General features: G+C 41.3%; 1 protein-coding gene across 2 annotated transcripts in view; it reads right to left on the bottom strand.

The window, feature by feature from the left end:
• Positions 1-20,952, bottom strand: part of ARK2N (arkadia (RNF111) N-terminal like PKA signaling regulator 2N) — a 45,359-nt gene extending 24,407 nt beyond the window's left edge. The window contains exons 1-2 of one of the 2 annotated variants that reach the window (XM_062599839.1): positions 20,817-20,952; positions 5,830-6,646 (exon numbers count right to left, since the gene is read on the bottom strand). In XM_062599839.1, coding sequence (XP_062455823.1) covers positions 5,830-6,553 — 724 coding nt within the window. In that variant the 5' untranslated portion in view covers positions 6,554-6,646; positions 20,817-20,952. Of the gene's footprint in view, positions 1-5,829; positions 6,647-20,816 lie in introns of those variants that run through there. The other variant, XM_062599838.1, reaches the window with a different exon arrangement.
• Between the last annotated feature and the right edge of the window lie 6,234 nt (positions 20,953-27,186).

Here is a 27,186-nt window from a genome sequence, read left to right as displayed (position 1 = left end):
TAACTCTTTTATGATGGACTGATAAACATACACAAATTGTACACAAGAAAACAGAGATGGAGACTGATATAGTGATTGCAGTGTAGGCAAGCCCAAACCTTACCCAAACCTTGGTTTAATTTAGGAAGAACATACTAAACACCAACAAAGAGAATATACAGCACAAACATATACACACACAAACACAAGAAGATATGCAGAATACTAGGCGGATACATGAGTGGGGGGGAATAACTTCTGTTCACTCGGACAGAAAGACACGGCTGTATGACAGGAGAAATCCATGCAACGCTTCAGTGTGACAGCAAAACTCTCATCCGCTAGAGCTGCACCTCCGATCTCAAAATGAGCTGGCTGGCAGCGCGTTATTTCACCTAGCCAGCGCGGGAAACAGCCTGGGTCTAGCTAGAAGGAAACTGTTCTCCTTGCACCTACCAGAAAGGTGATTAAGTGACTGGTGGTGGGACTGTCGGGAACAATTTTAGCAGACAAGGAAACAAGGCCATCCTAATTACGTCACTGTATATATCAACAAGAAGAGGCAGTGGTACCTATATTAAGTTTAGTGTTTACTCAGAAATCCTCTAAGGGTGGCAAAAAAAGAAAAAAAAAGAATACTAGGCTCTATACCTTTTTGAGTAATAATGTGCATTCTGTCCTAATACATGAACATTCCGTAAGAGAATTTTAAAACAAAAAAAAGCATCACATTAAACTACACAAAGCAGCTATACAGCCTGACAATTTAATATGCAAACATAAAATTTGTGGGAATCCCCTAGTTTAATAGAAAATATCTTAGGAATGAGAGAAATCATTGCGCAACCTAAGCAAATATTTACTAATAAAAGCATTAGGCACTAATTCTTTATTGGGACTTTACTGTATAGATGAAATTACAGTATTATTTAAACAATACATTCTTTATAGGTGTTATTTAAATGAGGTACACAAGTTCTTCAGCAACACCTAAGCAAAGTCTAGGATTATTATTTTTTTATTTCCAAGTGGTGCCTAGCTAGCACTGCTACACTTGAGGGCCAAATACCTTTCACAAATCCTGCTTTTTAAGGCTCCTCTCTCCTCTGTTTACCTACCAAACAGGTTGAAAATTCAGCATTCAGGTCTTCTACTCAGAAATAAATTACTTGATAGCAAATAACTTCAATGCTGTTGACTGCATTTTAGCTTAAAAAAAAAAAATCAACCAAAAACACCCCTAGTGTTGAACATCCGTTATGATTCCATTTATACTCCCTTAATCGGAGATCTCCTCCCAAGATCAGAGAACTAAGCAGGAGTCATTCTGACAAACCCTTCTGTAAACTGAAGAGACTATATGTTGAAATATATTTTACCCTGCAATACCACTTTTTAAAAAAGCACCGTATCTACACGTCAGGTATCTATACTAGTAGCAGCGAAACAATCCATTTCAAATACTTCCTTTGCAGTTCTAATTAAAACATTAACGACATTAGTTTGTAACGTGCTTCAGTCAACCTCTTCTTTACTGGTAGCCTTCAGTGTTAAACAATTAAGTCTTAAAATGCATTTAGATAATATTAAAATGTTAGCATTTATCACGTTGGTCCCTTTGCTATCTGTAAACTTTCAACTCTACAGTTTTAGAAGCTAAGTCAAGAAGCTAGTAAGCACAGAGGCACGGTAACGATCGTATCTTAATTTCGGGACAGTATCTCTTGCAGAGGAACACCTATAAGAAAACCCTGCGTTATCTCTTTATGGAATCTACTAAGCACTATTCAAATAACGACTAAATCCAAGAGTTATTTGATTTAGAAAGCCAACACTGTAAGAGTTTAAGAAAACACACTGCGCCTTCCTTCTAACTAGGAAGAACGGGCTCCTCCATGCTGTTATGCTACCCTACATTTTTAAAATGAGTTTTTTTGCTACAAATTACTCTTAACAGCCTTTCTCCTGTTCATGGATAACTCATTTAAAGTTACTTTAATGAAACTCATCCCCTGTAAAATGCTTCATTCAAGGTCTATGCACATATCTTAGGAGGAGGTAAACCAGCTCACAGCATCCATTTCATGTATTATGACCTCTCTCTGGATTCTTACATATCAAAAAATCTTTTCCTTTTTTTTTCCTTCTTAAATAAATACATCCTAAGACTTTTTTCAACATAAAACTTCAAATGTTTTACCACATTTTTGAAAGCTTAAAACATGAATCAGGCTAGCTTCAGTTCTGATCTCTTTCTTCAGTTGTAGACAGTGGTGGTGAAATGACATTTTTCATGTTGTACTTAAATTTTTAAAAATCCCTTTTGTCCACCAAGAAGTTTACATAGAACTAAATACTGGTGTCCAGATTTGTTTTCATGCAAATTTTATTCAGAGTTAATTTGCATGGTCAAATTTGAAACCATTTAAAGGAAAAACTTAACAGTTTTAGAAAAATCTATTTCAAGAATCACTATAGATCATCCTCTTTTGCCCAAAGTGGATGCTATCTAGTATTTGTCAAAGAATAAGAAAATCCTGAATGCCAACAGAGAGGCTCAATCTTCAAGATGTAAGAGATTATTCTTATTTTTCAGTAATTCAAAAAACATGGTATTTACTGAACTAAAGAGCCCAAGCTTGTGATTGCTCAGGTCAGTGAAACAATTCTTAGTAGTGTCCATGAAGTTTATATCGCACCTGTATTTTCACACAAAAATTGATAGCATGTCATATATTAAGAATATCATATTACATTGTGCCTAGTTCTACTGATCTCACAATACGTGTACTGAAGCATCACAACTCTATTTCCTCACTGCCAAGAAAAATAAGAGTCTTGGTATTTTAATGTTATTACATTTGGATACAGCAGCAAACTGACACTACTGCACAACTGCTTGGTTCACGATTTGCATGCACGCACAATAAAATGAAGCTAGCAGCACTACTGATATTCGTGGCATCGTTATGCATTTCACTGATCACCTTCCTTACCTTCCTAATCGATCCAAACGTATTTCTGAACCAGTCACATACATGGTTTGAAACAACAAATACACTCTCGAGCTGGAGAGGCTTAGTGCTGTGCCAACTGCATTCTCAAATGAGCCACTTTAATTCCCTGACTACACACAGGTAGCAAACTGTCTTCTGCAACACTGCGTTTTCATGGAAGTTAAAATTTGTATAGTCTTTGTATATGATGATGGCCACAATACACTGCTGCTAAAAATTTAAGAGCATCTCTGTTGGCAAAGCTATTTTCAGACAATAGACACATCTGAAAATCAGTCCGGATAGTAAGCAATATTGAGACTGCAGCTAACATTACTGCTGAAGCATCCAAATACGATTAGGCTAAGGGGAACACAGGCTACCTGTATTACTCTTCTGCATCAACATGCACAGATTTTCCAAAGTAAATACAGATGCTTGTTCATGCTTATGTCTTTCTGACAGAACATGGCAGTTTCTTGAAACAGAAGTTCAAGTATTAAGTTAAATCTGAAGTTTATTCTCGTCTTTTGATTGCATTCAGAGGATACCTGCAGACTGAATTTCAGATAATGCTTCTGGCTATCCTGTATTAGATTTTGCCTAGGATTGCACACCGTAACGCTAAGTGCTCTATAATGGCTTTCTATTCAGAAAAAATATTTAATTTAAGCAGTTTGCTAGTTCCAAGAAGAGGGATCAGAGATGGCATGTGAATCTGCCCATTAGTCACTTGCAATGGAGAGCTAGGAATCCTAGTCAGGCTCGTAGCTCCACTGCACCTAGTGTGATCAAAGTCTCATTAACCCACAAATAGCACAGGATGCACTTTTGGTCAACCTTGTCCTTATCTCTACAGAAAATATTTTTCTCTAGTATTTGGGAGATTATTTCCCACAAATCAGACTAGTTCTTATTTAAAGGAAAACTGCAATCTGACAGATACACATTGCACCTAACACTAAAAGAACAGTTCAAAAGTTCTTATGTCATAATTGTAATTTAGTATCAGACAGATGATACAGGCTATGAAGAAAGAAATGCAGGTCACCGTTCCCCAGGATGGTTTTTGCACTCCCACATCTTGCATCACATGTAGAGGTAGGCCTTGGTGTAATAATCACTAAATCGACAGGTTCTATCTGTTACAATAGGACCTTTTCACTGCAAGCCTCTCACGGGCAACACCTAGGGCTCAAAGAGCCTAATGATGGAGAAAAGTACCATAGAGTAAGTTCAAAAGTACCTAGGCAATGAAAGTCAGAAACCTAAATAGATCTGAAAATACCATGTGATACGTTTCTGGCTCACGAGGCACTTCTTGACTTAAAAAAAAAAAAAAAAAAAAAAAAAAAAAAAAAAACACACTCACCAACACACACACTGTTTCTCAAGGGGAAGGGATTAAGAGAACTACCCCAAACTCACTGAAAAAAAATTAGATTCAATGGGCTTTAACTCAGGCCTTAATTGCCCAGCAAGTGTAAATATAGTCAATAACAAGGCACTTAACTGTGAAAGTTAGAAGCTAGACTTTAACTAAGTTGGTAAAAATAACTTTAGAATCACTATTAAAGTTTTGCTACGCGATAATTATAGGAGGAATATGCCTTTCCTAGACTTTCCAATAATAAACATAATCTTCCTTTGTGAAACCTGCTTCCTAGAAATACATCGGAAAAATGCCAGTTCTCATGGTAACATCCAGAATCATTGCTGTAATTAAGCCAGTTAAAACACTGACAGTTATTTGTAAAGTCTGATATAAATTAGTATTTTAATTCAGCTAGCAAATATTGGTTTAGTATGTTAAGACTAATTATTGCAGTTTTCCTTTAAATTTGCTTGTCCTATAAGGCTGTTATTTATCTCCAAAAATCTTCTAGCACAAAATGGAAAAAGGCATGTCACCCAGTAAAAATTGGCAAGCCAAAAAGTTTATTTTTATGTGTTTTTATTTTTGATTGCCATATGAAGATTACCATATGATGACGGTGCTATGGTATAATATGCTGCAAGGGTAAGTCACACAAAATCCTGTCCACGGCATTTGGGCTAATTAAATAACAAAGACTCAGCAGACGAGAAACTTGAGGAATTCATCTTTCTTTTGCTAATAAAATCATGAGAAGGCCTCTATAATTTGCTGCCCCCACCTTTTAACAAGGACGTGCCAGCAAATTAAAAATATAGAAATTATAGATCCTTGTGACACAGAAAATGATAATATCTTTGTCTAAAATATTAAAAAATTAGGACTGGAAATAGCTTGGGCACCTGTGTAAACAAATTCATATTTAGGTCCTAAAATAGGTGACCAGCTGCAATCTGCAAGAATGTAAATTACAATAAGGCTAAGTAGATTTGTCATGCACTGAAACACAGAGCTGAAAGCACAAGTGCAATAGTGAATAGGGCCTTACTGTAACACAGGCAAGAGATACGTTATGTTATGTTAAACACAGCTGCAGAGCTGTAGTCTTAATATATTACAGCAAAGCTGGCCACTTATCTTAAGAACATATTTATTAGATTATCACCATCTAATGGGATTTGACAGCACTAATAGGAGTTCATGTAGGCTTACAAAGGAAAAAAATCTGAAAATTCCAAACTTCAAAGATAGTCCTTCCTCCAATTTATCATTTTTATATTTTGTTGGCGTGCAAAAGTGCACTGAAACCTCAGAACAGATTTTAAAATTTGCCATGTCTTGTTAATATACTGCAGTCTTCAAATTTACACAGAGCTGCAGTTCTCCCGGTTTTTCTCAAGTGTCACTCATCTAATTTAGCATGACAGCTGAGAAACGATGTCAGATGCGTTACAGTTCAGTTTAAAAAACATCCTCTACCTGGTATCTCTGCAGTGATTGTCTTGCTGCTCCCTGAAACCTCTTCCTCATCATCTGATGAACTTGTGCTTGAGTCACACGTCAGGTCACTATCACTGGTACTGCTGTCCTGCAGCAGGTTGTACTTCTTGCGAGCAGCCGCTTCCCGTTTCTGCCTTAACAGCCGGATTCTTTCTTTGTGCTTTTGGCTTCGATGACCTTTTACTTTGGTAACTCGGCCATTCTGCTTATCACTAGACTGTCGGTTTTTCTTGGCAGCCATTGTTGAAGTTTCACTTTCGGATCTGGATCGCCTGGATTTCCTCCCCACTGCAGCCCCGGACACCCCAGAAGGGTCTCCCTCTACAGCAGCTTCAGCTTGACAGGGCTCATTCTCTTCTGTGGAAGACAACGTATCTGAGTCAGCCAAATGCCCGCTGGAAGAAGGGGAAAGCATGCAATGATTAGAAGAGTCACTCTCATAAACTCGACCACCCGTTGGCTTATCGCTTTCTGTAGATGCCAGCTGAGACTCCGAGGAGTCTCGCCTCAGTTCCATCAGTAAGCAAGGCATCGAGGAGAGCACTGTAGAGTCTGCTACAGCGGGCACATTATCTTTCTGAGTTTGTGTCTCCAGTTCTATAGGTCCATCTTCATCAGGAACTGTCTCTTGCTTTTCAGAAGTCTTTGGTGGAACTTCTGAATCAACGAGTTCTTCTGCTTTTCCCACCGCCTCCATCTTCATTTCAGAATGCCAGGCTCCTGCAGGGCTCAGAGCATGGAGCACCTCGTCTCGTAGACTGGGTGAACTAGATACGGATTTCAGCAACACAGCAACCTGCATAAGAACAGAACAGTAAGAATAATTGACAAAAATAAATCACTCCTAGTCCTCACAATATTACCTAATCCATTAGTTGAAAGCATTGTTCGCAATTACATAGAGTATGGTTCAGTATAATTTTGGTTTTCTTCATTTACTTCTTCCAAGTGAACCTATCCTGTTACACCAAAATATTCTTCCTTCTAGGCACCCATGAAAGCTAGTACTGTGATCGCATAAAATGCAGATCATCTCAATAAAATGATCACAACAGATCAAATAAAAAGACAGAAATATTTCTCAACTTTTACTTTATAAAATTTAAATCAACAAATCATAAGCAACATGCTGCATTTTTATTGAGACAGAACTTTAAATATTTTACTGTGAATTTTAGTCCTCCTGAATAATGCCACACTGAAAGTTCCCAGACTTGGGAGTCATCCATCTGGACAGACCAGAATATAGTTCTGTTTCCAGATCTATGAGAAATGTACTTTTGGTTGGATAAGACCTCAAATTTACAATATTTTTAAAGCAATTTACAAACTTACAGTACCAATATGACATAGAAGAAATCCAGTTACTGAGTTGAAACAGAGCAGCTGTTGAACATTACAGAGCAACACCACACACAATTTTCTCAGTGGAACTGCTCTTCCAGTTGAGCATGGCAGATTGCAGGTAGCAAAGACATTTATAAATAAGTGCCATGAAATGACACCAAACCATTGGGAACACAGGCCTTCCTACATCTACACAAAACACCTTTACAAACATTAGCTCTGCTTTAGTACCAGTTTGCTCTCAACAAAATGACCATGTGAGTCATCAAAATCATCAGCACTATCAAGTGCATCATTCAGGTGCTCGTCTAAAGCTTCTCATATAGGTACTAGTTGTATGAGAACCTACATACTGACCTGGTTTCTCTCTCAAAATCTGTCAGGAAAACAGCATCAAATAGTAGGGGTTGCCAGCAGGAAATGGCATCCCCTCGCAGCAGTAGCCTACACTTTACTTCAAGTTATAATTGAATAAATTGCATTACTTCAGCACAAATATTAGGAACAAGTTATCCGAACGAACTTGCACAGTAACGACCAAAAATGTACCTAATTACCTTCAGGAAAATTTTTAGAGATAGTTTTCATCATTTTAATTTTAATTTTTCGTGCTCTGCCTTCCACCAAAATTTTAATTTTGAATTAAACCCAGAATAAAATTAAGGAAACTCTTTCAATTACCACATCCACTTATAGACAACCTGTATGAAACTGCTTATGGGTTTAAAAGTGTAGTAAACTGGAAGTTTATGACACTCCAAAGAAAATTTAGATCCTTCAAAAGTAATGCTAAGTTTTAATCTGCTGTTTTTTAAAAAACATATTTCTACAGACAAGGACAATTAATACTTGAATAGCTTGAATACTTGAAAGGCGCTGTGAACAAACCACGCTCTCCGAGCCCCTCCTCATACGTCACTCTGTCACGCCAACGCCCTTCACGTGCGGTGGAGCCCGAAACGGGACACCACACTCCGGATGCAGCCTCACGAGAGCCAACCGGAGGGGACAAATCGCGTCCTTCACCCCACTGACGATGCCGACGCCGTGGCTAGCACAGCTCGGGGTGCAGCTGGTCGCCTGTGCTGCAAGTGCCGCTGCTCACGTCCAGCCCCTCCCTAGGGCCCTCGGGCCCTTTTCTGCAGAGCTGCTTTCTCTGCAGTCTGTCCCAGGCTGTCCTGCTGCATGCGGGTAAGTCAGATGAAGCACTTGGCACTTGCCTGGATTTACTTCAGGAGGTTTCTGTCAACTCATTTCTCCAACTTGCTGAAATCCCTCTGATTTACAGCCCTGTCCTTCAACACATCAATCCCTTCTCACAATCAAGTAGTGTCCACAAACTTGCTGAGAGTCCACTCTACCCCCTTGCCCAGGCTGACATTACCCAGTGCCTCCAGATGCTCTTCTGGTCCCATGGACCTGAGCATGTCCCATCTCCTCTAGTGCGTGTACTGCTTTGTTCCCACAACCTCAGGGACCTGCACCATCTGAGGGCAGACCTCACCAGCGAAAAACCAATGCAGAAAGGGTACCAAGCACCTCAGCCTCTTCCCTGCTCTTGGTCCGCAGACGCCCATCTCACTCAACAGCAGGCTCACATTTTTCTCAGTCCAAGATGATTTGCAGTCCAACAGCAGAGGCAGACAGCATCTTTCCTACACTCCTAAAGTACAGAAGTCTGAGGTGTACGCATCTGCACTACTTTAAGGAATTTATGTCTTCCTCCCTCACACAGGGAAAAGTGAATTATATTTTCAGTGAGAAGGCAGCACAGGCACTGGTCAACAACTGTTTATTCCTGCGCATGTGGAGAAAACACTTGTTCTGATGGGGCCTGTACTCTCCAGATCTCTTGAACTTGCACATAAAAAAAATTTAAAAAATAAGCCAATAATTCTACTATTTGTAAGTATATAAAAAAAGGGAATTTTATATTTATTTGGGGGCGGGGGGAAACGTCTGTCATGACTCAAAAAGATTCTACTGTAGGGAAGAATGTAGATAGTCTTGGGAAGAAAGGATCTATGCCAAGGAAAGCCAGGTCTCAAAGAAAAATAACAATTACTTCATTCTGCTTGAGAAATGTATTAATCAGAGAGAGAAAAAGAGACTGTACTGAAATGCTACCATCCTTTCTTGCCATTCACTTTTCTGATAATAGTACTAGAAAAGGTAATCTCAAGGTAATCTTAAGAGAACGACCACAATGAGAACAACATAGCACAGAAAGATGATCTGTGATGCTTACAGATACAAGTGGATACTTAGACACTGCTCAGAAACATCATTCTCCTTTTTCTGGTGCACAGATATTGCACTATAAGTTTAAAAAAAGCATTTATATAAAAATCTGAGTACTAGATTTTTCTAGTAAAAATTATTTTATTTTTCAACCATGCACAGAAAGTAACAATATGTAGAAGAAATATCAGACTATAGTTTTTCATAGGAAATATTTCCAAAGAGTGAAATCACGGACTCATTTCTAAAGGCACAAAATATTAATTTGTGCATTATGAAAATCGCACATTTGTGAACAAATCCAGAAGGATTCTAAAGGTGACATTAGCAGAGACAGCTGAGCTAGTCTAAAGCTCGCTGCCACGAAGAGGGACAGTCTCCCTCTTTCACCACCTTGCCATGACTGTGCAGTTGTATCCCCTCCTGTGTACCAAAACTGGACCAGCCCTTCAACTGGGTGACTCAACTCACTAAGCCAGCAGAAAACAAAAAACAGAATACAAGTGAAGTTTTGTGGCAGAGCTGGAAAAGAGGCTAGGGATGGGAAGGCAAGGACCAGCCCATCTCTTTGCATAAGAAGAAATTTGGTGATCGGTTTGTTCTACCTGAGGGGTAGAACTCATGGGTTCACTAAAGTCACTAGAGGTTACTGAATGTTTCTTTCACAGCTTTTTTACTGCAAGAAGAAATTTTTGAAGATATAAACAGATTAAAAAGTTAAAAAAAAAAATCAAAGTGGTATTAGCAGTTTCCTAAAAAAAACTGTTGTGGAATTTTTGCTATTAAATCATTGTTCCACTGCACAAACAGTGTCATATATGGCATGTGCACTCCTTATCAATAGCTGGCCACAAATACATACTCTTTAAATATTCTTCATTATAAGTATAAATCCTGGCATTTCAGAAGGAAATGAACTTTCACCCATGATGAACAAATAAGGCCCGAAACACTAAAGACTACGATAACCTAACCTTAATTGTACATTATCATCTTACATGTTATTGAATTGATTCAATATAAGTAACGCTTAGCTTAAATGAAGTGTAAGCTGGTCCTTTTTCTCACCAGCTGGACATGGAAGATTCTTAGTCAAGAAGTACTAACAGTTTTCCATAGCAGTTCGCCCTTAAGAGTAACTTCAGTTTATGACAGACACATTTCTTCTTATTCAAATCCATCAGATCACTTCTTTTCCCAGTTTATGACTATATAACCTCCTTATGCCCATTCTAGCAATTCTTTAAATAGAAAGAATAATCAAGTAAAACATTCCAAACACTAGTAACTGTCTTTTAATACCATTTCAGCACTGACAATCAGGAAAAAAAAAATGCGGTGAAACAACTACCTTCTAGAGGATATTCTACTTCATATCTTGTGTCATAAAAGTTGACATTCTAATCTAATTCTAAATATATGAATTTATACAGCATTATATATATATATATATATATATATATATATATATATATATATATAAAGCATGCTAAAGAGCATAATGGCTCTTGTACCGACACAAACAGTTATTTCCATCACCAGTGGACTGTATCATCTCAGACTGAACTGGTGTCACTGGAGTTGGATGGAGAGAAAAAAAGCCAAAAAATCCAGAAAAAGAGAGATAACAACTTAGGTCAATAAAATTACATAAAATAGTTGTCTTTTAAAATCATAAAGAGACTGACAAGAACAGCAAGAGTTCTAAATCACAGATTTCACAGACTGTATAATGATAAAGAGAAAGGAAAGGACAACAGTAGTGCATGACCTATATATTAAAGAACTGACCATACCATGGAAGTCCACCACTTCAGAGTACAAGAAGGGAAATATTTTGGCAAATACCAAAATGAAGTTCACCCCCTCACAGAAAATCACCCGACTCTGAAGATGTGAAGTGCTAATAACTCTAGGCATTTCTGAACTTTCATCCAAAACATCTGTAGGTGGTTCTCCACGTTTGTCATACCTTTTATGTGCTTGACGTACCTTTCTCTTCTTTAAGAGTCAATGCACTTTTTCTAATTCAAACTCACCTATAATATTCTAGTACTAACATATACAGATACGTTCAAGAATATAACATCTAAGCAATCAAAATTAAAAACTAATCAGTCTAGATAATCAGCTCTCTGTCAAAAAAAGCTAATTCATATCAAGACAAATGTGAAAGTATCAATGCTTTCTGCACTTCCCAAATAGTCTTTTGTATTTTGGGTTTTTTTTTTTTTTTTTAATCTCCTTTGCAATGATACTGTACATTTTTAGAACATGCCCTTTATTTTCTTATAAAAGCGTAACACCTAAGTGCTTAAAACAGAAGTGTAACCAGGACTCAATTTAACTCAAGACAGTTGACTCAAATTTGTGTGGATGTGCTGTGCTCTAGAACAGATTTTTCATAACACTAAGCCACCCCCACATGGATACTGTGTAATTTATTTAGTGTTCCTTTGAAAATGCTGCCCTGAAGCTGACTCACTAGCATACAATTCTACCTAAGGCACATTTCTGGGAGTGGAGTTGGCTCTTTATCAGATGATTCATAAATCAGGCCTGGTAGCAATGCTAAAAAAATAGGACCCTTTCCTAACCAACAGAGTAAAAGAACGATGATGTGAAAAAAGAGAAGAAAGAATCAAACTAATGCTCTGTTTCAAATGGTTCTGCTTCTCCTATTCAGTATTCAATAGGCTGGGAATACAAATTATTCACGACAGAATAAAAAGTGCAAGTATACAAATTAAAACAAAGGTTTGTGAAGCATCATTTGCAACCCTAAAGAACAACATTTTTCATCAATAAGAAACAAGAATTTACATTTAAATGCATGTTTTCATGTTGTAATGTTTAGTGCACATAAACATTCATATTCTGCATCTTTCAAATAAAACAGAACTACCAACTATGGGTGAGATGGCAAGCGTGAACACATTTACCAGCTGTGCTGGAATCCCACAGAATCACAGTCCTTGTAAAAATAAATTCATTAGCATATAGAAAAAGGTGTAAAGTTGGTTGTATTTACCCTTCTAAAATCTGATTTCTTTCACACACTGAGATCCTTTTCTCAAGGGGGCAATGATTGAAAGTCCAGAGCTCGCTCTCCCTTCTAAATTCGAGAGAGGCAGCTTTTTATAACTGTCTGTCCCTTAAAAAAAAAAAAAAAAACACCCTTCCCCCCCTCAACAAACCTCAAATCCCTAACAGACCCACTGTCAGGTTTTCACTGTTCTTTCAACCAACTAGTGGTAGAAATCAACACTGGGAAAGCCATAAATTTAATTTCTTTTTCTCTCTGCCATGTATTAGTTTGCACAGATCCTCTGTTGAGGACATGTATACACAGAATGCTATCTTCTACCATCTTTTACTAAGATTTTGATTTTAACAAAATTTTCTACTGCTTTTTCATTTTTATGATTCAAAATAAAGTATTCTGTGTGCTTCCTCTTTTAGTTTATGCCACTCCATATAAACAGAGCTTTTCCTTTTTGGTCTACTATTCTACCATTGTCATCAAAGTAAAGCTCACGGAAAAGTTAGATTTTCAACTGTTTAGGGATACCAATAACATAATGTAATCCTGATCCTCAGAGTGAATGTTTGCTGTTAAGAACATTTATCTGTAATATCCTGAAAGTAATCACAGACTGTATCTTCTGCCAATAGGTCCAAACTGCAGATCCTTACAACAGCAGTGTAACTTTGTCAGGAAAACCATGTGTCATCTCCTGCAAAAATCAAAGCAGGTCCAGCATAGACAGGTACAGAGGACTACTCCGTACCTTGCTATTTCTGCTATTTTTTAAAGCAGTGATGAGTGCTGTAGTGCACAGCCTCCAGCAGCCTTGAGCCTATCTAAGAGTTCACTGCCACTGTAAAGAGACGGACTTGCCTGCTTGCTGGGCCAGCTAGCACCCATCAAGTCCTTTTGTAATTCAACCTGCTAGAAGAAAGTTATCTCCCTTATCACGGAGGGGAGTTTCCTGCTGGGTCAGCTGGCTGAATGAGTTCGGGGAATCAGGAGGGTCAGGAAGAGAGGGAGGCGAGCAGTCTAACACACCCCTGGGAGCAGCAACAGGCCTGAGGTGATGGACAGCACTGGACTGATTCACTTCATCTTGCAAAACATCCCTCCAAAACTATACAATCCTTGGAATTAAGAGGGCAGATACTCTGAACAGATAAGTGTTGTTTTGCCAAGTCCTCCCTAACATTCCTTTTCTCCTTCTCACTAACAGTACTGCCAACCTAACTAAACCAGAAACTGCCTTTTTGCAGCTCCTTTGGTAGCTAATGCATCAAAGGGAGTCGTCAGCATCTCCTGTTCTCCTGAAGTTATCTGAGGGCAAATGTCACTGAACTGGCAGTGGTATGGATTTACGACATCTATTTGTCTCCACCAAAGATGATCTAATACAGAGATAAAAAGTGAGGTTACAGTTTCTATTTAAATTTTTAGGATCAGCCCTATTTATGGACCCTTACCTCATGCAAATGTAATAAGAGATATACTACAGGTATTTCAATGCTCCACATATTTTAATTCAATACCAGTACTATATCTCTCTCTAAAGCTAGTAATTTTCTGTCCCATAGGGAAGTAACATATTAATTTTACGGTCTGATCAACTGAAGAAGAGAAATTGAGATGTTCAGATTCTACAGAAAGTTTGGAAAGGATCTGTAACCTAAACCTAGACTGTTAGGCTTTTTCTCACCCACAAGCTATTAATCTTATTCATTTGTTATTACGCCAGTAGTGTAAAATTTAATTATTGTAAAATGAATCTGCAGTAGGTACAGCACTTACAAATAAATGGGATCAGTACACTGAAGATAAATTTATTTGCATTCAGTCAAATGACAAGAATTCCAGTAGCAGTAAGAAACTAACAGCTGTTGGGCTGTTCTTGATAGCAAATTCTCAATCACTAAGACTAGCAATAAGATCTTCCAAGTGACTTCAGAGTATAATGGCACATGAAAAAAAATTAGTATGATGTATATACAGGTTGGTTTGACAAATGTGCATAATTTACTTTAGTTATTTCAAAACCAGAACTGACAGGGTCAAAAGCCAGTTACATATGCATTATGAATAATGCTGCTAACACTATGTTTACTATCAGAAGCTTCCTATAGTATTTACAGATGAAGAAGTCTGACCTCCACTCTGAAAGGACAACAAACAGATAAGAAAACACGCATTTCTCTTCCTCAACACACAAGATTTTGCATATATCTGACTACAGCAACTAAATAAGAGCATACTCAAAAGAATAACTGCTTATCAGCTATAAATAGAGCAAAATAAAACTAGGAGGTAGCCATGCTGATGAAAAAACCTTAGTACCCTCAAATAAAAACACTATCTACCCCATAACATTTTGCTGCATTAGTATTCTTTATTTAGGGAAAAAGAATCAGCTGTCAGAGCTTTCTGAAGAATAAAACTACTACTTAGCAGTAGGAACATGTGGACAATATATACAACTTCCTCAGCAAAAGAAAAAATGGGAGGTGAAGGCATCAAGTTTGGAGTATATATTCAGCTCCATTCTGCTCATTCAACAGTCTTACTATTCCACCACACTTTGCTGTAGTTTGATGAGTATCATACAGGCAAACAGTGAAACTCAATACAGATGTTAAACAGCAGGAAGAACACTCTGACCTTGTACAGCGTGCACACAGACACACACAACCAAGCATCTGTTATAAAACCAGCTTTTAAAAATTGAGGTAAATGAGGTCTATAGCCTCACAAGCCCTTAAGAAGCATCTAATTGTGACAAGATACTCACTAAATTTCCCTAGCACAGTTTTGCAATATTCAACAATTTCTGGCTTTTATTACAGTGAGCTGATAAAAGCTGTAGATGAAGCATGGCCTGGGATCCAAAGCCTGTGAATAGCCTCAAAGATGACTTACTAATTAGAATTATGGAAAATAAAACTTCACCTTTAGGCTTTTTAAAAACAAATGAATATTTTTTTCTAACTCCTCACATATTCTTCCTAGTACTGAAGAAAATGTATTACTAGTTCTGGTGGGACTACAACTATTGACAACAACTCCAGTTGTATTAATCAGTAGCACAGTTCACATGCACTGCTACCTACAAGTCCAATCTTCTGCAAAATAACAACATCTCCAAAAGACATTTTACTGAATACCATGAGGCTATTGATATACTGGTATTTGCATTCAACTTATTTCATTAGGAGACAGTGTCTAATAAAACTTTGCTTTACACTGTAATCCCAACCACAGTAGCAAGTTCGTGGAACTAGTTGACAGTTTCCCAACCCATCCTTTATCACTCAGCTTTTCCCTAGGATTTTGCTTTTGCCAAAGTACTTCCAGCTCTCTCTAGAGCAACAGCTGGCATTCTCCAAGAGCAAGAAGAGGGACAGCAGACTCAGAGACAGGCAATTAACATTTGATTACAAAGCCACAGTACAACAGAACAGTACTGTCTCGATCTTAACCTATCATGTGCTGCTTTTTTTCCGAAGAAAGTTTTACAGTATTACTGAATCATACAGTGGTAATCCTAAACTGGTTTCCTACATGGAAATGTATTACTCCCACTGAAAAACAAATTACTGGGATGGTAGAAACTACATCATCTCACAGACAATTGGTATTACAAAGTCTGGCTCGCTGTTATTCTCAGCTCTGCTACTGTGAGTGAGTCAGTCACTTGGTCTCTACTCATTTCAGATGAATGGGAATGAAGTCTGCTTTCTCTAAAACAACTAATGACAGGCAATGTGAAATACATTACAGCAGAAACATAGTAATATTATTATTATCCATTGGGTTATTCTTATCCATTGGCTAGCACTGTCCAATTATGGACAGGCTCTGCCTGCTCACTTTCAGGACATTTTAAAGCATCAAAGCAGAACAAAATTCTACTGGACACGAGAATTTTCACTATAAATCCAAAGCTACGACCCAAGTACACCGAAACCGACATGCCAACTTGTAAGTATCTTGAATACTTTCAGTTAATTAAGTGACCCCTTGTTCTGCTTATGATTAAAAAGCTGTCAGATTGAGTCTGAGCAGCTTTCAAGCTGTCTTCTTGGAGACCAAATATCACAAACTGTGATATAGCTAAAGCCTCTGTACTTAAATTACTGAATATTCAAGAGAGACTATATGGTCAAACTGATAAAAATCGCTGAACACCCTCTTAAATAGAAAGGGTAGGATGTTGGATCATCCTGGATCTAAAGCCAGCTCGCCACATGACCATGGACATGTCACCTGACCTCCCTATGCATTCAGTAATGCATCTGTAATTGTGTAATGGCAACACCTCAGTGACAGAGTTGCATCTCATTTTCGGGTCTGAATGAGTAGTCAGTATGTACCTGAACTGTAGAAACAAAGACACATCCATGAAGAAATCCCTACACCATACAGCCTCTATTAAGGCTAACCAGACAAATAAAGAAGTAACACTACCAGGTTTGTCTCCTGACCAAGGAATCACAAATTTTAAATCTCACCCTTAGCAATAACACTGAGTAAGTGGCAGAGGGTATCAGTCAAACCAGTCTAGCTCAGAGATGTACTGTTACGATTAAAAAGCTGCAGAGGTTAATACTTAAGCTATATCCACATTTCCATTTACAAAATCTCTTTATTCATGTTTTCCTTTTGCTCAGAATTGTACATTTGTAGGAGTTGCTTTCTACATCTCAAGACTCTGAGTTGTATTATGCATGAAAAACCTGGAACAAAGATGCGACAGAATGACAACACAAATTACAATGAAAATAAGACTTAAAGTTCCATGCAATAATTTTTGTTGCAGCCAATTCCAGTGCCATAACAGTTCAGTCACTTCCAAGTTAGATTGCTAAAGTTAAAGGCAAAATGATGGCTCCGTGCCTAACTTGGATTCTGAAAAATTGAGACAAAAATGGTAAGTTTACTTATTTCCTTGCACCTTAGCCTTAGGCTGTCCTCTGTGTTGCTGCACAGTTGCAACTCAAGCGTGTAACACAACTTTATCCCAGAACTCTTTCCCAATACTGAGCCTGTCCATTTCTCTTACTACTGCTTTACCTTCAGTTCCCATTGCTACTGATCATGTTCAAGTCAGCAAGGATTTTCAACTTTTATTTTTTTGAGTTTGGGTTTTTTTTTTTTTAAAAAAAAAAAGGAAAAATTTTGTTTTGATGTGTGGGTTATATGCTTGCAACTACGGTATTTAAATCTTTCACTCTGATCTAGTAAATGTGTTATTAAATCTGCTGCTCAGTTTCTGTCAATGTTTACAGCTTTATAAGGCATATAGTCAACTACAGGTAAAAACACGCAGGTTGAGAATGACTATATACCCAATCCTGTCAAGAAGTACTATCAAAATACTAAAACTGAAAGGTTACAGAAAATGAAATACAAGTTGCCAGAAACAATTCAAATTACTTACTTGAAAAGCCTTTCGAATTTACAAAGTTTAATTGCAATATTTTAGCCAGACATGATTAACAGATAATTCTGCATTCTAATACACTCCGCAGCCACTTTAACAGTGTGGTACATAGGGACTACCAGCTAAGTAACAGCTGTTCATGTGAGATGTCGATACACAGGTGGGTCATCGTAGATGGCACACGCATCTTCGTTGAGCAGGGAGTCAACGCAATATATAACAGATAGAAGAGAAAGCTAACAACATCAGTTATGACTTTAAAGGCAAGGCAAAGAAGCCTGCACTTTAACAGTAAACAAACAGCAAGGAGATAGGAATCAGGACAACCATGTTTTCTGTTGTTCTGATCAAATTACACCAAATTTATCTCCCTAATGCTTACTGTTCAAAGCCCTTCGTGATTCTCTATATTCACTCTTTATTCATCTAGTCTTATCATACCTCATCACATTAATCCCTACCTCCTCCACACTGTCAGCTGCCATTGTGATCTGCCCATTTGTCAAATGGGCACAAACATCCTTCCTACCTCCTTTTTATCAGTTAGTGCAGTGCTTGTTTTGTATGTGTTGTGGCCACTGCCTGTTTACTGTTCTTAACTGCCTTGCTGCTGGCTTTGTGTTACTTCCCCTTTCCCCTCTCTCCCCTTGTTTGATACATCCACTTGTTTCCAACTTGGCTGCATACATTAATTTCTCTTAACTTTTCTGCAAGCAGGCAGGCTTTGTACACTTGTCAAAGGCAAGTATAGGTGACCAGGCTGTACTGTAAACACATCATTTGCTTGTACATACAAGACCACAGTCTTATTCTCAGGAATTTCTCATCCGACCTCTTCTGCAATGCCTATACTCTAGCCAACCAGTAATTAGTTCAAAGAGCAAACAGAAATAGCTGACACATTATAATTAAAAATGCAACTATTGAAAAATGAGTCAGAACTGTTATCCTCATACTTTAAAGAATACCAGCTGCCTATACTCATGTACTACCTTCCACCATCCCTCCTCTTAATCATCTAGACACAGAACCAGCATTACTGGTATGCCAGAATCATAGAAAGCAACAGCTTACCAGCCTTTAGAGGCACATAAGCTCTAGAGAGGAGGTTTGGGAGTCTTTTTTTTGTCAGCACTTCACCCATGTAGCTCACTAACCATGTTAAGTACTCAGAAAATGATTCTCAAAAACGATTGCCATTTGTATAGCAAAGTTCACTATCATCTCACTGCTTTTGCATCATATATTTATACAAGATCCGAATTCAGTGCAGTGGGGGTGAGGGACAAGGGGGAAAGGAATATGTTTGGGACCAAATATGTCCCAAATTATTTACTGTTCTATTTAAAGTTTGTTATAAGCCTAGAATTCATTTCACAAGGCAATGTTTCCCTTGTCCAGGGGAACCTGGGGAAGCTGTGCTGTTCTGCCTGTCTGCCTTTTAGCACTCGTATCACAGAAACAGCAATTATGGGTGTTAATTAAGCCAGGAGAACCACAAGATGAATGCCTCAAAAGAAAAGAGCACCACATCGAGTTTCCACCTATTTTGAGTCTATGGTACACCACTGAGGTTAAATATTAAAGTTTTTAAAATAGATTTCTTCAATGTACAATACCTTAAACATATTTTACATTTAAAGTTTGTTCAGTGTTCTAAGGGGGGACCTGTTACACTGTTTGCATTTAGAATTTTAGCTTGAACTCCAGAAATACGCTAGCTCTTGTCTGTAAGTGAAGCTACTATTTAGCCTTATGTTTGACTAGTACAAGACAAATCTAAATAAAACCCGTTTTAGAGGATTTAAGAGAAAATTTACATTTTTAGAGAGACATCTAGAAGTTCAAAGATTTATTACTCCTCGATTTTAAAACGAAGAATTAGGTGCCAGCTAAAAGTAAATAGATAAACAAATAGAAGATTTACACTTCATATAGCATCTCCTTAAAGTTCTTACAGCCTTTGAAATACAGTTAGGTACCTGGTGCCAGTTTTAGGGGCCTGGTGCCAGTTTTAGGTACGTAACTAGTCACAGCTGAGACCCTGTATAACTTGTTATAAACCTTGTACAACTAAGTTATCACAGTTATTATTTCACAGACTTACTTGAACACAAGTAGTTCAGTTTCACCGTTAAGGAACCGAGACACGAGCGTAACTAAGTATGTTACTTAACCGAGCTGAAATCTCTCCCTACCACCTATAGACATGACCAGAAAAGACCTGGAGTCTTTCAAAAAGCGGCCTGTTAAGCCGCCCGAGAATCCTAACGCAAAGGACGCTGCAGCAGTGAAATTGGGGAAAGAGGTCAAACGTTTCGAGTCTGCTCAGACTAGTTTTTCTTCTAAAACGAGCACGGCAGCGCCGCTGAATTTTGCCTTCCCCTCAGAGCGCCGCGCCGCTCGAAGCCGCATCCGCAAGCCGCCCGGTGCCGGGAGCTCAAGGGGAACCCGGGCTAGGTAAGGGCGAACACCGCGAACCCTCCATAAAAAAATACCCGAGCCCGCACCGTTCGCGGTAAACAAAAGGAGAGCAAATCCAGGCAGGCTACGCGCCTCGCTCGGCACGGGGTTTTGGGGTCTTTTTCTCCCACGAAGATATAAAGCGACCGCGTAAACCAGGACAGGAGCGCTAGGGAGGAGAAGTTGCTCCCGGGAGCTCCCTCCGCCGCCCTCCCGGCAAGGTTACGGCACGAAAGCGGCGGCGAGCGGCGGCTCCGCTGCCCCGCGCCAGGCTGCGGCCGCCCCCGAGGTCAACGGCCGCGGCGGGGGGATCCCGGCTCGGCCGCGGCGAGGGCAAGCGCCGGCGGGAAGGCGGCGGCGGCGGGGCCGGGCCCGCCTCCTCCCACCCTCCCGCCTAACGGTGCCGCCGCCGCCGCCCCGCGCGGCCCCGCTGCCCGCGGCGGCGCTCACCTGCACACCGCGGGCCCCTCCTGGCCTCCCCCTCGCGGGGGAGCAGCTGGGGCATGGGCGGCCGGGAGCAGCCGAGTCTCCGCCGCCGTCGCTCCTCGCCCCCGACGCCAGAGAAAATGTCACCGGAGGCCGCGGCGCTCCGCTGCCCGGCGTCACTTCCTCCGAGCCGCGGCCGCCGAGCAGCCGAGCGCCGGGCAGAGCGGCCGCCGCCCGCCGCGCCCTGCAGCGCCCCCGCGCGGCCGCCCCGCGCGCCGCCCCCTCCCACCACCACCAGCACCAGCCGGGCGGGGGGCGCGCGCGGCGCGGAGCTGCCCCCCCCCCCCCCCCCCCCGCGTGACGCGCGCGCACCGCGGTAACGCACCGGCCCCCGCCCGGGCCTGGCGCCGGCGAGCGGCGCCGCTCGCCCTCACTCACAGCCACCCACCCCTACACACACTGACACCGAACCACGGTGGCTGAGGCTGGAAGGGACCTCTGGAGACCATCTAGTCCCACCTCCCCCCTCGGCAGGGTCACCTACAGCATGGTAGACAGGGTTGCATCCAGGTGGGCCTTGAAGATCTCCAGAGAAGGAGACTCCACAACCTCTCTGGGCAACCTGGTCCAGTGCTCCGTCACTCTCACAGGGAAGAAATTCCCCCTCATGGTCAGGCAGAACTGCCTGTGCTTCAATTTCTGCCCATTGCCTCTTGTCCTGTCACACGGGACAACTGAAAAGAGTTTGTCCCCGTCCCCCTGACACCCTCCCTTCAGGTACTTGTACACACTGATCAGATCCCCCCTCAGTCCTCTCTTCCCCAGGCGGAAGAGGCCCAGCTCTCGCAGCCGTTCCTCCTAGGGCAGGTGCTCCAGCCCTCTGATCATCTTTGTAGCTCTCCGCTGGACTCCCTCCAGTAGCTCCATGTCTCTCATACTGGGCAGCCCAGAACTGGACACAGGACTCGAGATGAGGCCTCCCCAGGGCTGAGTAGAGGGGTAGGATCACCTCTCTTGACCTGCTGGCAACACTCTTCCCAATGCACCCCAGGAGACCTTTGGCCTTGGCCAAAAAGGCACATTGCTGGCTCATGGTCAACCTGTCATCCCCCAGCACTCCCAGGTCCTTCTCTGCAGAGCTGCTCTCCAGAAGGTCAGCCCCCAGCTTGTACTGGTGCATGGGGTTATTTCTCCCTAGGTGCAGGACTCTGCACTTGCCCTTGTTGAACCTCAGGAGGTTCCTCTCTGCCCAGCTCTCCAGCCTGTCCAGGTCTCTCTGTATGGCAGCACAGCCCTCAGGTGTGTCAGCCCTTGCTCCCAGCTTGGTATCATCAGCAAACTTCCTCAGGAGGCACTCACACACACTACACACATATGCACACACACACACTAACACACTCACACAGACACTTGCACACGCTCAGACACAAAATCTGGTGTTGCTGGTAGAGGGCAATGCCATCGCTGTACTGACCAAGGGATGAGCGGGTCTTGCTTACGCCCCGAGACGATCCCATCACCTCCAGGAGAAGCACCAATAAAAGTTAAATACTCAGGCATGCCCCATTCTCTCGTAAAATAGCATTTTGCAAAGTATTTCTCTCTCAGGAAGCCTGCTCTGCCCGCAGCAGCTCCTCATCAGGACGTCCCACGCTGGCAGCACCGGCAGGCCCAGACATCCACAGTTATCAACCGAGAAAACACCCAGAGCTGGGGTGACTTCCCAAAATCTTGCAGGCACTTGGGGTAATATCACCCAGGATCTGCATTTGAGGGCAAGGATGATCGAGGCTCCCCACAGAAACGTGGCAGCGCTGGCGAGGGCCACGAGCCTCTGCCTCGCGTGTGCAAGAGAAGTGAGAGAAGGAAAGGAGCTTGAAGGACCACAGCAGAGGAAATCAGCAGCCTGAGGGCATGGAGAAAGGGAAGATACTCCGAATATTACGCATACCGTGTAATTAGTACACTAAGTGGGGACACATGAGCTATCTGCAACTACTTGAATGAAGCAAGCAGCGTGAAGGGAGAAGAGTGTTTGGTGACGCACTAATGATTTTAATGGGGTGAAATTAAGAAAGGGCATGTTGGAGCTTAGAATCTGGGTGGAAAGCTCGTGCGTAGGGAACCGTAGGCTGGAAAATTGTCTCCCTAAGGGAAGTGGTGAAAGCTTTATTGTCTGAGACTTTAAATGCCAGATTAGGAGAAACACCAGGGAAATGATTTTGAATTTTCAAGGAGATGGGCCCGAAGGATTTGGAGGGGAAGAAGAAAGCTGGCCTGTGCCAAAGCAAGAGCTGGTTCTTGCAGGACTTAAGCATTTGCTGCATTTTGGACCTCCCACCTTTACGCAGACTGGTGGCGTTGCCCCGTTCCCGGCCGGTTCTCCCCTCCGTGGTGAGGGCGGAGCATCCCCGTAATTTAGATCTCGCCCCCAGGGACCATGATCTTCCCCGCAGCTGCAGGCTTCATCTCTGGGAGGATGACTCTTCACAAACACAGCGCCCTTCTTCCGACAGCGGTGCTCGCAAGCACCTTGCTAAGCACCCCATGCAAGAGCAACGTACAGAAACTTCACCTTCCGAGCGACGTTTCCGAACGCCCATTTTGCAAGCTCGGCCGCCGGCTGCCAAGCAGCCGAAACTGCAAATGCGCAGCTGGACTCCAGCCAAGGCATCACCTCCTTCCGCTCCTGTGCCTTCCCCAAAGTCGCCCGTGGCCACCAACGGCAACCAAACTGGGAGCACAGGGAGAGGGCCAGAGGCACCGGCGTGGCGGTGGCTGCACAGACACCCTGCAACACTAGGGGCTTCCCAGGGAACACACACAGCCCCAGCGCACACCCGTCCCTCTAGGCATAGCTCCCAGGGAGGAAAGGCAGGCAGACCTTTACTTGCTGCTGTTTTATTTTAGCTGCTGTTAGCTAATTAAGCAGCAGCACTGCTTAATTAGCATTAAAGGAGCATTTAGCATGGGACTAGAGGAAGCATTCGTTAGATTAGTTTGTGGTTTTGGAGTTATCATCATTATTTCTCAGCAAAGATTTTGTGGTTCAGGAAGGACAGCCGAATGCTGAATTACTTGCAGGCAGATGGAGGTAGTGTTGTATCCTACCACGTAGGTGGTACCCAGCTGGGAGAGATGACTGTGCAAAGGAACAGCAAGTTTTACTTTAAACAGATACTTATTGGTAAAGTCTCAGCTTGCTCAGTAGTGATTTTTGCAGAAGAAATATTTTTGAATCAGAAAAGCAGAAATCCTCCCAGCCAGCTCTGGTGCAGAGCTGTTTTAATGAAGCCAGTGTATAAGAACACATATTTCTAAAGCCACTTTAAGCTATTAATGGCAACTGTGTGCTCAGATACAAAGCTGGAGGATTTCCTGCAACGTACAAAGCCGAGCGGGCCAGAATTACTATTGTTTCTTTGGTTTTCCGCAATAATTTAAAAACTCAATGAATAGTTCAGAAATACAAAATCTTTTCCAAACCTGTAAGGACCAAAAATCACATTTCTGTTCAGTTCTAGATGTAATTAGAAAAATCTTAAAAGTACTTTTACAGAATTTTTGCCATATCACATCCATATTTAAAAATTCCCCAACTGGAAGAATATTCAATGTTTTACTGGAGATATTAACAAATGGAATCAACTTTTAAAATATACTAAAGTCATTTCATATATTTTAATTTTTCTTGATGGCTAAAATTCTGAATTATTACTCTATATCTTCTAAAGAAAGAACTGATGCAAATGAAAAAAATGTCAATGCTTTCAGTCAAAGGAAGCTTCAAAAAATTGCAGTGTGACATTTGGAACAAATGGAAAATTTCTGTAATATGGACTAGCTAATACGTAGCCAAAATCTACAGCCAAAACACTTCCCACCCACTTTGTTTAATTCAATGAATTTTGAGTAGCCAAATAAGCATGTATTTCAACTAAATAGCCTTAATTTTGCCCCATATATTTTATATTTCCCTAGCATTTTAATTATTACTCTTTTTAGTACACAAATGTTTTCTTTTAAATAAATCTGTATGACTTAGTTTTTGAGAGTATTTTTTTCTAAAGCAATTAAGTTAAATGTTAAGTTGATAAAAAAAAAAAAAGTATGTCACCTTGTGGTAAAGCTGATACATTTATACAAGTTTTCACTTGATGTTTATCAATATATTTACATGTCTAAGTGTTTATTTTTAATTAATTACTTTTTTGGCAGGGGGATTTGGATCCTAGTGTTTTCTAGGCAGAGGAATTGGATGCACTACGATAGAAGCGTGCACATCTTTTACGCTTTGTAGGTGAAGTGGAGCAGCCTGCAGCTCCGTCTGACCTCAGCTTCAGTCCTGCAGTGATCTGTTGCGGCTGTTTAACCTCCCACAGAGCGAAGAGCTGCCCTGAAGTTGCAGGAGCCCCTGGTTTAGTCCAGACTTGGGCCGAAGGAGGAAGGGAAACATGCTCCAAGTGTTCATGTCGCTGACAGGTGGGTAGTTATTTCTGAATATACAATGGGCGAACTCATGCCTAAACTGCCTAAACTCATGACCTGCTGCTTCTGCAAGGGATTCCTGTTCTGGCATCCGATCTCCATGCCAAAAAAGCTGGTTCACCCTAAAGTAACCACGGTGCCGTGAGGCACCTCTAACCCTTCTGCAAGGCACTCTTGTCCACACAAACACATAATTGAAGAGCTGAGAAATCTTACTTAAAGTCCACTAGCTGCATAAATCTAGTTTATTCAGCTTTGCCAGTAAATATCAAAAGCAGCGCTGTACAACCTGACAAGCGGCAGCTGATTTATGCTGTATACGCTGCAGGTAGCTCAGCTGTGGCCTGTGGCTAGGATGCAGCTGCTGGATATTTTTTCCTCCTGACATTTCCCATGCGAGAAAGCAAAATGCAGCTCTCCTTGGATAGCTCTTTGGTCAGGGCCCAGCCCTGCTGATGTCCACAGTGAGGCTACCTGCCAGCATATGGTCCCTGACACATACCGTGAAATAACCTGCATGTTGTGGTCAGCTCCACAAAGCCGGGAAGTGAGGGGGAGCCCTTGGGACACAGTGGGAGAAAAAAAATCCCCCCAGATCTCCCCAGCTGGGGCTGTACTATGTGACGGTAAGGGAGGTGCCTCAGAAAATCTACCCACACCAGGAGTGATGATAACACACATGGGCAATAGAAATTCTTTGTCTAATGTTCAGCTGAATAAATCTCGAAGCTGTCACTGAAAGACAGGGTCGGTTGTGTCCTCAAGCGGTCATCTAGTCTACTTTCCTATGCCAAACCATGATCAACTTTTGCTAGCATTATAAATGTTTAAGCAAAACATTTCTGATCTGTTCTTAAAACCTCCAGTGATTAAGATCCTTAACCATCGTTGGCCATGAACTCCAGTGCCTTACAATGGCTTTCCTGTTAAATTGCTCCCTATTATCTGCATAAATATCCTTTAGTACCTTTGAAGTCTAAGCCTTCTTTTCCTTTCCCCGATGGTTAATGCTCTTCCTCTTTCCAGACTCAAAGACCACTATGTTGGCTTTTTCAGTCTGGGCTTTGGTAAGCTATGGCCTTATCTGTCGTGGGTCTCACATTACTGTGACCGCTCTGTACTCTGCATGTTACCTCCTTGACGTAGTTTCCCCTTAACCTGTTTAGCCCACCTACGCAAAGTATACATAGTTCTTCCACTTGCTCTTGTTGCCTTGACTTACAGGCTACAAAGAATTGAAGATGAATAGTCATAAAACCAAGGCAAATAATCCTTTCTTAACTTTTTAATTAGAAAAACATGACTCTAAGCACCAACGTCCTATGTGATATGGAAGAGACAGAAGATTCCTACAGAAATATCAGCTCTCAGAGCATCTTTCAATTTTTTTTCCCTGGCAAGGTGAAAGACATACCTGAGGAAGGACACACTGTGATGAGGCTGAGGCAGATGACTCCGAACAGTGTCTTTCCAAGTTTGCGGCTTCTTAGAAATCGGAGATGCACCCTAAGCTAAGCATCATCATAGATACAGATCTCAATCCCATTGCTTCAAGGAGAGATCAAGCAATTAAAAGAATATCCTTTACTACAGATCAGTGAGACTCCTGCAGTGAAATAGGTAACAGCTCCTGGAGACAAATGCAACGCAGTATATACCATTACCATAATCTTCTGCAACTCTGATTGCAAACAAAGCTACAAATTATCACAGAGAGCGTCACTGCTCTTTGAGCACTGACCACTACAAAAGGGGCCCAGTCTGCCCTTGATCTTTAGGTATTGCCACTTTCATAGATCTTGCTTGTTCCCAGAGGAGCTTTTGGACTCTTGCTTTAAGCACAAAACAGCTTTCAAGGGGTGAGGTGTTTTTACAGCTAGTGCTGCAGTGCCATGGAGGGAAGACG

Source organism: Rhea pennata, chromosome Z, assembly GCF_028389875.1.
Source record: "Rhea pennata isolate bPtePen1 chromosome Z, bPtePen1.pri, whole genome shotgun sequence".
NCBI lineage: Eukaryota > Metazoa > Chordata > Aves > Rheiformes > Rheidae > Rhea > Rhea pennata.
This window is presented reverse-complemented; position numbering and strand designations above follow the sequence as displayed.